The sequence below is a fragment of the Podarcis raffonei genome, chromosome 13 (genome assembly GCF_027172205.1).
Source record: "Podarcis raffonei isolate rPodRaf1 chromosome 13, rPodRaf1.pri, whole genome shotgun sequence".
NCBI lineage: Eukaryota > Metazoa > Chordata > Lepidosauria > Squamata > Lacertidae > Podarcis > Podarcis raffonei.
Window position 1 is genome coordinate 44,200,680 of NC_070614.1, and position 11,761 is coordinate 44,212,440.

Below are 11,761 nucleotides of genomic sequence, written 5' to 3' on the forward strand. Positions count from 1 at the left end.
AGCCTGGGAACGGGCTGCCTTTGACATTTGGAGATTTATTTTTAAAAGATTTTTTTGTTTTGTTAGAATGGACTTGACAGTCAGTAAAAATACAAAGTTTCTTCCGTCCTCTTCTGTTTTTCAAGATGGAGAAAAGTAACTTGAGTTGATACAAATGGAAACTGTGTCCCTCTAGTGGGAGAACTTTGATACTATTGCAGGAGTGAGGGCCAGCTGGAAAGGTAATACTCTGGGAATGCTAATTTGTCACAGGAATCTACTTTGGCTGCAGCTGCTGCTACAGAGTATGAAACATCACAAGTGAGAATTTTAGCCCCACAGAAACAAATTGAGGACTATGAATTGAGGATGCTTAAGGCTGAATTTGGTGAAAATCCGATTTTGAAAATTGGATCCTGGTCTGGCATGAGGATGGAAAGTTGGCAAGATTTTACTGCACAAGAACTGGCAGACTGATGGTGTTGGGAGGAAGTTGGACTTGGAGACATCTTGAAATATGACTTTGGTTTTGGCCATGAAGGTTCAGCCGGATTGCTCAAAAGTGGTGTGAAGATGGAAAGTTGGCAAGATTTTATTACACAAGAACTTGCAGACTGTTGGCGTCTGGAGGAAGTAGGGGATCTGGGGACTCTTGGACTTGGAGACATTTTGAAATATGACTTTGGTTTTGGCCATGAAGGTTTGGCTGGATTGCTCAAAAGATGTGATTGCAACATCAGGATGGAATTTTCCTGGGATCTGTTATTTGACATCAAGGAACATGAAGAAAATCCGCAGAAGGGGCCTGGAGGAGACTTAAGAGCCTCGGACATTAGATTTCCTGATTGAAGGACTATAGGGAATTGACGGATAGGACTGGCAGTGTCTGAAACCAGGGGGGAAGCTGAGGGAATAAGATTGGAAATTTAAAGTTCTTATTAAAGTATATATTAAGCTTGAAGGTTTATATGAAACTAACAAAAATTCTTTTTGAGGGATAGAAAAATGGAGGATTGACACTTCATGGATTTAGCAGAAATGTTATTAGAAGTTAAGTACTTTTAAGCTTTAGCTTTAAGGTTAAAATAAGGTTAAGAAAACTATGTTATGTACAATTGAGATATAAGAGAAAGAAAGAGGGAAAGGATTTGTTGAAACTAACTAAATAGAAGTGGAATACAAGGAGGGAGGTGTGAGGAAGTTGAGGAAATAAGTGAAGGAAAGTAAGGTTGTGTTATTGAAATGTTTCTTTTCTTTTCTTTTCTTTTCTTTTTTTCTGTATTGTGTGTGTGGTTTGTTTGTTTGTTTGTTTGTTTGTTTTTTGCTGTGCTTTCTGTTTGTGTTGTTAAAATGTAATAAAGATTATTTTTTTAAAAAAAACTTTGAATGTGAAGGGTGTGGGGAAAGCATTCAAGTCCCACCTCTTCCGACCTTCACACATTTATCATGAAGGTCTGAAGATGTCTTATAAGTAATAATAATAATAATAATAATAATAATAATAATAATAATAATTTATTCCCTTCCCATCTGGCTGGGTTTCCCCAGCCACTCTGGGCAGCTTCTAACAAAGTATTAAAATACAGTATTTTCATTTGAATACACCAAGAAACTCTCTGTACTGAAGGACCCTGCCTTATAGGAGTTTTTGACTGTGGAGTGGTTTTCAATGAAGTCCACCAAACATACTTAAATTTCTATTACGACCTTCTGTCTCAATGCCCAAGGGTCTGAAGGCTGCCTCTGTGCTCAAGGATGTTTGAGGCAGAGTAGCATGCACCCGCTGAACCTCAGTTTCAAACCTTCACATGCTCAGACCAAAACCTGAATAGGGATATATAGAGAAGTCACACCAAGATGGAGCACAGTTGGAGTGTTGCATCACAAAATCCAGAGAATTCAGACAACTGCACATTTCAAAGGATAACTGCATTTTTGTTCACATATTTGAACATTTTGTTTGGGAATTAGTTAGTTAATTAATTAGGTTCATACCAGAATGTGAACTTAACACATTTCTTCCACATCCGTAGTTCTCTGCTACCTCCAGGTTCAATCACAATAAACCAACGAGTAACAAGTTTCTGGGGGACAACAATGAGAAAGGACTTTGGGCCTAATGTCCTGCTCCTGGGCTTCTTATAGGAATCCAGCTGGTCACGTAGGCCTGGGATAGGCCTTGATTGATGCAATGCATTTAACGTCTGCTATGCATTCTTCTGTTCTTTTCTCCAGATATGGATGATTGCATTCAATGTCCAGCTGATCATTTTCCAAACAAGCTTAAGAATTTCTGCATTCCAAAATATGTAACCTTCTTGTCCTATAAAGAAGCATTGGGGACCAGTTTGGCTATTGTTGCTCTTTCCTCTTCTTTGGTCACAGCATTAGTGCTCTGGATCTTCATTAAACACAAGGACACACCCATAGTCAAAGCCAACAACCGGACACTCACTTACACCCTCCTTATATCACTCCTGCTCTCATTTCTGTGTGCTTTGCTATTCACTGGCCACCCTCACAAAGTGGCCTCTTTCGACAGACTGCATTTGACATCATCTTCTCAGTGGCTGTTTCATCTGTGTTGGCCAAACCCACAATTGTAGTTCTAGCTTTCATGGCTACCAAGCCCTGATCCAGGATAAGGAGCTGGGTGGGGAAACAACTGGCAACCTCTACAGATCTTTCCTGTTTTCTTATTCAAGCTGCTATTTGTACCTTGTGGATGGCAACCTATCCCCCATTCCTAGATTTTGATACACATTCCATGGCTGAAGAAGTCACAGTGGAATATAATGAAGGGTCAGTCACCATGTTCTACTGCGTCCTGGGCTTGATGTGTTTCCTGGCCATTGATAGCTTCACTGTGGCCTTCCTGGCCAGAAAGTTACCTGACAGTTTCAACGAAGTCAAATTTATCACCTTCAGCATGTCGGTAGTGTGTGGCTGCTGTTTATCCCATCCTACCTGAGCCCTAAAGGAAAATACATGGTGGCTGTAGAGTTTTTTCTCCATCTTGGCTTCCAATGCTGGGTTATTAGGTTTTATTTACCCCCCCCCCAAAGAATTAGAAGACTGCATGTCTTCTAATTCTAAAACTAGGCCCGAAGCTTAGAAATAAACCCAAAATTGTTTATTTTACACCCATAATAAAAACTTTAAAAATAAAAATGGCATAGCTCTCATATCATTATGGATTAATTTAATGGTTGTGATCATATACACAACTATTCAACAGTAAGTCCCATTGAGTTCAATTGTGCTTTCTTTTGGGTAAGTGAAAATAGAATAGCAGTCTACGTGTGCTTAACTTTGGCTGGATCATGCCCATGTTTACTTCACAGTTCTGCTACACCTGATGCCTTACTGAACACAATACTTTGGGGAATATGATTTCTCACTCTGCGTAATTATCCAATGCCATAATTATTCACTCACTGCAGCCACAGTCCAAATGACATTGGAGGTTTTCTTTTAAAAATCCTATTATAATAGGCCCTGAACTGGACAGACAAAGGCTGAGGTACACACAGTGCTGTGTCACCCTTTGTGCAGACTACTTTCCCCTATATATTAAGATAGAAGCCAACAGATCAGTTGAGCATCAGACTGTAAAGCCATTGATATCAGGATGTGGTAAACAGATAGTCACTAGAAGATAATGATCAAGATAGGGACAGTGAATTCTTTATCAAGGGACAGCAGTTTTGCCTTCTGGATGACAGGGTACTTTCAGTCCTTGCGACTCATGGTTTTGTTGCTATTGCCTCAAACTGATTGCAAGTTGGCTCCTGTTGTGTGCACCATGAATGACCCCCTCCAAGTGCGATATCAATATTTTCAGCCAGGGGACCTCATCGTCGGTGGAATCACTTCCCAGCTCTTCTCCTTTTCTGAGGGCGCAGACTTCAACACACACCCCACACCAAAGTATGATGTTGAACCTGTGTAAGAAAATCATCTATTCATCTCTAAATTATATACCTGGAAGTTATATACAATCACTGTGCATATAACTGGTAACAAAGGGTAGATTATATAAATAAATGATAGAAACCATGGTTTATATAGAAAATATGCCCCTCACGTTTGTCCATGAGAGAGAATGGTGTTCATGTTTTTGAAGGAAAACACACTTGCAGTTTCCTTGTTCCAACAATTTCTATACAACAATTTGAGGAAGGGTTGTGGCTCCATGGTAGGGCATCTGCTTTGCATGGTGAAGTTTCCAGGTCCCATCCATGGAATCTTCAGGTAGAGCTGGTGGAAAATCCCAGTCTAAAACTTGGAGAGCTGCTGCCAGTCAGCTTTGACAATACTGATCTCAATGGACCACTGCTCTAGCTTGGTATACAGCAGCAATCTATGTTCCTATGTACATATCAGTACCTCCAGGATTTATAGTAACCTCAAATTTCATCTTCGGTTTCCCACACTATGACCTTGAATGCTCTTTTCTCTCTTTTTATCTGAGCTGTCAGACAGTATCTGAGCACTCAGTAAGGGTTTCATAGCAGAAGGTGAACATATGTGTTCCATGCAAATGTCCCAGGTTCAATCCCTAATACTTCCAGGTAGGTCAGGGAAAGATTCCTGCCTGAAACACAGGCAGCTATGGATCTCTCCAGTGGGAAAGAAGTTGAAAATATATTCAGAAGTACAGGAACAGGAGTCCCTGATAATACTACAATACAAGCAAGCTGTTGGCATTGTCTTAGATGAAGGCAGATAACAGTGAAACACCTCAAAATATCATAACCATGTTTTCCTTTTAATTTCCTTATGATCCCCAGCAATAATAAATATGGGTTGCTGCGGCACTTTATATAATATATTGCAAGAGACACTGAAGCAGACGTTCCCACAGAAGCAGCAAAGTGTGAGGAAGTAGTTCATCATGTAGACCATCACTTCTTACACATTACCTGTCTTTTACATTAGTGCAATGCTGAAAAAATATCAACATGCCCTGTCCTTTGTATTTGCTGTGAAAGAGATCAATGAGAACCACAAGATCTTACCCAACATCACCTTGGGGTTCCATGTTTATGACAGCCACTTTGATGCACAGGTAACTTACCAGAACACTTTGAACCTTCTATTTAATCAGAAGAGAACCGTTCTCAACTTCAACTGCGACATGAAGAAGAACCCTGTTGCTGTCATTGGGGGACTTGATTCAGAAACATCCCTCCACATAGCCACTATCTTAGGGCTTTACAAGATACCACAGGTAAGAGACATCAACTTCACCCGTTTCCCATTTACCAGACTCAATGACTCTGCTTTTCTCTCATGAGAAAATTGTCCTATTCTATCCATTGTTTACATGAAGGAGAATTTGCACATAGGAAGGGCCATAGTTCAGTGATCGAGCAGCTGCTTTGCACACAGAAGTTTCCAGGTTCAATCCCTGGCAACTCCAAGTAGGGTTGGAAGTTCTGCCTCCCTGAAATTCTGGACAGCCACTGCCAGCTACTACAGTCAATACTGAATAAATGGACCAGTGGTCTGAGACTCACTAGGAGGCTCACCAGATTGCCAGTTTTCCTATGGACATGCCTACCTAAAAATTAATGTGAATAGTAGCATCCATTTCCCCACCAGATGTTGAAGTATTTGATGTAAATTATGCAGGGATAATTTGAAGATGGGGGGGGGGAAGGGAAGTGGGTATACATCTTGTAATTAGTGCATATTTGGCCATATATATGGTCATGGTGTCAGATTTCTTTCCATCTTTCCATCACGTGAGTGCTTCAGTCATTTTATAATAAGTTTTATAATAAATTATAATAAATTCTGCCAGATCCATTGTAGGATACAGCATTCAGTAAGCCAGGACAAGGCAAACTTCAAGCTTGAGAGTAAGGATGAGGTAAATGCAATCCAATTTCCTTTTGAAGATGAATCCATTAACAATATGTTAAATGAAACTTATTTTCACTTATCCAAATTGTGCAATGCAGTTTCTCAGCCGAGCAGTGTGTACAACATTGCATATGAAGTCTTTGCAGAAATATATTAATATCTTAATGTGAATTTTTCCTGCTACTGGAAGGAAATTTTTTTTTTGAATTTTTCCTAATATGCATATTTCTGTATATAATTTTACCTAAAATCCACATTTTTTTGCAAGCAGATATCACTAGTATATCCCACTTTTTCTCCAATTTGTTATGCATACTTTCTCCCAATATGTGCTTCCTTGTACACATTTTGATGGGAGAACTGCATTGAAAAAAATCAGAGTTGTGTTTTGACCGACAGCTGCATTTCAGGAATAATTAACCAATAATTCAGAACAAAGGATGGTATGGCATTGTGGTTAGTGCGTTGGGAGTGAAAACCAGGAGATCCAGATTTGAGTCACACATAGAATTCACGAGGTTATCTTCAACAATCACTGCCCCCCAGTCTGTTCCAATTCACTGGAGTCTTGTAGGTTTAAAATGTAGAGTAAGCCCACAAATATATCCTTGGGTTGTTGGTTTTTTTTAATGAGAAAAACAGAATTAATATTGTAAGTAAGCAAAGGTTTGACTATATACATTTATTACAGGAAAACTTATTTTTCTTGCATAGGTTACCTACTGTATATATACTCCAGTTGTGAATGATGTAACCTATCACTTCTCCTTGTACCGCATGGTCCCCAATGAAGAACATCAGTACAGTGGAATGGTCAAGCTGCTGCTATACTTTCAATGGAAGTGGGTCGGGATCATGGCCATGGGTGATGACAAAGGAGAAAAGTTTGTGCAGACGATGAAGCAAAGATTTTCTCAGAATGGTATCTGTACAGGCTTCACCGAGAGAATGCCAATCCAGAGCAACATTTTAGGTGTTATTAACTTTTATGACATTTTTATGAATATGGCAACATTGCTAAGCAAGACAAGTGTCAATGTAGCTATTGTAAGTGCTGACACTCATATGATATTAGATCTGCAGGTGGTTCTCAATCTGGGTATTACTAATATGATGCCTATTAACAAGGTGTGGATAATGACAGCCCACTGGGATTTTTCCGTTCATCCGTTATTCAAGAAACTGGACATTCAGATTTTCCATGGCGCCTTGTCCTTTGCAGCTCACTCCAATGAGGTTCAGGGGTTCCAACATTTCCTTCAGGTCCATAGTTCCCAATCTGATGGAGATGGCTTTATCAAAGTCTTCTGGGAGCAAGCGTTCAGCTGCTTATTTCCAGATACTGGCATGGGTGAAGAGAGTAGCGGGAGTTGCAGTGGTAGGGAAAAGTTAGAGAGCCTTCCTGGACCTTTTTTTGAAATAAGTATGACCAGCCAAAGCTACAGCATCTATAATACTGTCTATGCTGTGGCACATGCATTGCATGCCCTGTATTCATCCGGAAAGAGACATGGAGAAATGGTGGGTGGAAAGCGTCTGAAAACTTCTAAGCTGCAACATTTTAAGGTAATTTCTTACACAGAAAAAGTAGAATCATTGGGGATGGGTGGGAAGTTACCATGTTCATCCATGCTGTCCCTTTTTGTGTTTACTTATTTGTTTATATACTACTTAAATTGGGATATGCTTGGGCACACATCAGGTAAAATGTTACATGAATACATAAGAACAGCACTGTAGGATCAGATGAAGTATCTATCGAATCATGTTCCATCATGTTCTCAAAGATGACCATAGGATGAAGAATCAGAATGACATTGATCTGATCCACCAGGGCCAATCTTTCGTATCTTTGCCATTTTCAATAATAGTTGAAATACTGTGATGATATGTTAAAAAAAGGTAAAGGACCCCTGGACTGTTAAATCCAGTCAAAGGTGAATATGCAGTGTGGCGCTTCAGTTCCTGCAAACCTAGCAGTTCAAAAGCATACCAGCGCGAGTAAATAAATAGGTACCACTGTGGCAGGAAGGTAAACAGCATTTCCGTGAACTCTGGCACTTGTCACGTGCCATCGCATCAGAAGCGGTTTAGTCATGTTGGCCACATGACCTGGAAAGTTGTCTGCGGACAAACGCCAGCTCCCTCGGCCTGAAGCAAGATGAGCGCCACATCCCACAGTCGCCTTTGACTGGACTTAATTGTCCAGGGGTCCTTTACCTTTTTTACCTAGTTAGTGGGAAATAACTAATAGCTTCAGAAGCCAGATAAGTTTTACAAAAGGGGTGGAAAGAGACAATACTAATTTAAACTTCTTTCATTCTAGCTTTACCCTTTTCTGAGAAGTATCTCATTTAACAACACTGCTGGGGATAAGGTCTCCTTTGATGAGAAAGGTGAACTGATAGCTGGATTTGATATTATCAATTGGGTTACTTTCCAAAATAAATCCTTCCTAAAAGTGAAAGTAGGGAGGATGGATCCTCAGTCACCGCTGGACAGAGAGTTCTCCATTAATAAGGCTATAATTACATGGCACAGCGGATTCCAAAAGGTAGGACCAGAATGGTGCTTCTAAGACATAAAGCTTAATAACTTTCCCTGCATGTCATTGTTGGCTCCAGTCTGTAGCATTGGATTTTACTTTTAGGGTTGTGTGCTAGAAATGGACCAAATCCTTCCCTACTTGACTCAGAACGGACTTCATATTTCTGACTCTATTCAGGGCATCCACATCGTCTCCTGGCACTCCCCCCCCCCCTTTTCAGCCCACATACTTCCTGAAATCAAACTTGCTATGGTACAGGAGATAAACTTTCATTAGAGACTGATATGGGTAGCAAAAGGGCCCACTTTGAGAGTTACGTATTTACAGTTTTAAGGGAAACAATATAGAACTTCCATTTTGAAAATAGTCCATCTGGTTAAATAGAAAGATACCATTTAATTTTAACCTTTTGTTTTGTTTTGTTGTAGTGGTGAACACACAGTTTTTTGTAGCATTCTACAAAACTCAGATGACTGAAGGCAAAGAAAGCAAACTTAGAATAATAGCAATTGATTAGTTTAAAGGGGGATCAAACAATGTTAGGGGTCAATAAGGGGAAACAAGGTCAGTTCAGAGTAAGGGCAAAGATTCTTAAATGACTCAAAGTGTGAGTTCCTTTTAAAAATATTTCATACACACCCACACCCACCCACCCAAAAAAGACTGCCAACAGGAAGGGGAAACTTTTAACTGTGCTGTAACCCTACCCTCTTCGAATGAGCTGTAGTCTGATCAGCATGCATAATCCTCTCAGTGATATATGATGCTCTTTGTTGACACCAGCACTTTCTTGATCATAGGAGGGTTTTTTAAAAATAAACGCTGTATCTTCTTTTTCTGTGAATAGGCTGTGCCCATTGCATTGTGCAATGCCCCTTGCCACCCAGGTTCCAGCAGAAAAAAGAAGGAGGGAGAACCATTTTGTTGCTATGATTGTGCTCTATGTCCAGAAGGGAAGATTTCGGACAAGAGAGGTTGTACACATTATTCTGTAAAGCATATTAAGAGCAATCATATATACTGACATTAGAGGGGCTGTATCATTGTTTCAGCAAGATAGATATCACCCAAGAAATGCCTCAAGCTTCATGGGTAACTGGGTGAAAGAAATAAACACGATACTTCTACAAGAATTATAATTATGCTAAAGAGCACATGACATTACCTCCAGTTCCCTGGAGAGTAGTCTTTCTTTTAAGGAAAAACCTACAAAAACCTAGAATTATAAGTGACCCAACTTAAATTCTGGGGTGTGTAAGATGCTTTTGCGCTTGTGCAATCCTCAGTTGAACAGAAACACAGCAGAACTAAATGGTGATGTGCAGGGATATGCATAATCTCTAATAAAGAAGTGTCCTTAGTGGACTTCAGTATTGTTGATCTCTGAGACACTGAAATACATTTCTATTTTATTTTATTTTATTAAAACAAGACATGGATGATTGTTTCCACTGTCCAGAAGATCAATATCCTAACAAAGAGAGAAACCAGTGTCTTCCCAAGGACCTAAACTTCCTGTCTTATGATGAACCTTTGGGCATCAGTTTGACTGCATTGGCTCTGGCTTTTTCTATAGTCACTGCTTTTGTCCTTGGACTCTTCATCAAGCACTGGAAGACACCAATTGTCAAAGCCAACAACCGGAACCTCACCTACACCCTGCTCATCTCCCTCCTGCTCTGCTTCCTCTGCTCCTTGCTATTCATTGGCCAGCCTCAGATCCCAACCTGCTATTTACGACAAACTGCTTTTGGTATCATCTTCTCAGCGGCTGTTTCTTCTGTCTTGGCAAAAACCCTCACTGTTGTTTTGGCTTTCATGGCAACTAAACCAGGATCCAAGATGAGGAAGTGGTTGGGGAAAAGATTTTCAACCTCTATTATTCTCTGTTGCTCATTTATCCAAGCAAGTATTTGCATGCTATGGCTGGGTACTGAGCCTCCATTCCCAGATCTTGACATGCACTCTCTGCCTGAGTATATTATAGTCGAATGCAATGAGGGCTCACCCAATATGTTCTACTATGTTCTTGGTTACATGGGATTTCTGGCTCTTGTTAGCTTCGTTGTCGCTTTCTTTGCTCGGAAGCTTCCGGACACTTTTAATGAAGCCAAATTTATCACTTTTAGCATGCTGGTGTTTTGCAGTGTGTGGCTTTCATTTGTTCCAACTTATTTAAGCACCAAAGGGAAGTATATGGTGGCTGTGGAGATCTTCTCTATCTTGGCCTCCAGTGCTGGAATACTTGGTTGCATTTTCTCCCCTAAATGTTACATAATTATTCTGAGGCCAGACCTGAACAGTAAAGAGCAGCTAAAAAAGAGGAATAAGTAAAAATATTACAACTGAGATCATAATATTCAGGAGTAAACACAACTGTTTCTAATATGCTTTACCCCCATTTATGTATACAGACTAAATATCTCAAATGTGCCCCATGATATTCTGAAACATGATGTTTACTTTGAATCAGATATGGCATATTTAGGGATGCATCTCATGTCCCAATGAACTCCATTAAATAAAGTTGTTGTAGTTTGGTTGAATTATTTAATCAATGCTAAGTGTTAATTTTCTATTTCGTGTTCAATCCTAAATATGTTTTACTCTGTACACTTGTTTCAGGGCTGACAGTTTTAGAAACTTACAGTGGGTCTATTTTAGCTCTATGCCATGTGTATCCCCCCCTTTTCTAGGTACCTTTGAAAGCAGAGGTTGGATGGCCACAAATAGCATGTGAAAGAAGAAAGGGGCAACATAGCAAACATACACAGACACACACACACTGTGAAGTATGGTGAAAAGATTAAAAGGGAAAGTAGTGTTCACATTGTCACTCCAAAAGGTCAAAATAAAGCCCAGCACCCAATAAATTTGTTTTCCTGTTTGTTATTTATTGCATTCTCTCTTATGTAAGTTTTATCATTGAGATAGTTTGGCAGCTTTTTTTTAGCTAATTGTTATAGTAAGAGGGTCTTTATTTTTCCATTTTTGTGTATTACACTGTTTTGTTTTCATTAGCAGTGTCTTAATCAGCTGCAAATCAGTATTAATGACTTCAGAATAAAGGGGAGCTATTGTAGGTTTTCTTGTAGCCTGTGCTTGTTTGTAAAATATTTAGTACTTCTGTCCAGAAAGGTGTTTTTCACAACTCCAAAAGATATGTATTAAATCTGTGCTAATTCTGTAGCTATTCATGTTTTGGCCATAAACTTTACTAATTCTGTGTGGAATTTAATATCATTGGGAAATTGCCTTAAGATAATTCTCATTCAGGTTTACATTAATATATGTTTTTGGAATATTTTAAATGCCCATGTCCATCCTGCTTTGAGGATTTTTAACCCAATATTTGCTAAGTCC

General features: G+C 39.5%; 1 protein-coding gene across 1 annotated transcript; it reads left to right on the plus strand.

Moving 5' to 3' along the window:
- The first annotated feature begins 552 nt into the window (after window positions 1–552).
- LOC128399014 (vomeronasal type-2 receptor 26-like) lies at window positions 553–10,732 on the plus strand. The gene is made up of 8 exons (XM_053360273.1): window positions 553–679; window positions 2,730–2,914; window positions 3,824–3,927; window positions 4,921–5,212; window positions 6,565–7,416; window positions 8,177–8,404; window positions 9,246–9,372; window positions 9,831–10,732. The coding sequence occupies exons 1-8, from the start codon at window positions 553–555 to the stop codon at window positions 10,730–10,732; spliced, it is 2,817 nt and encodes a 938-aa protein (XP_053216248.1).
- Window positions 10,733–11,761: the final 1,029 nt, after the last annotated feature.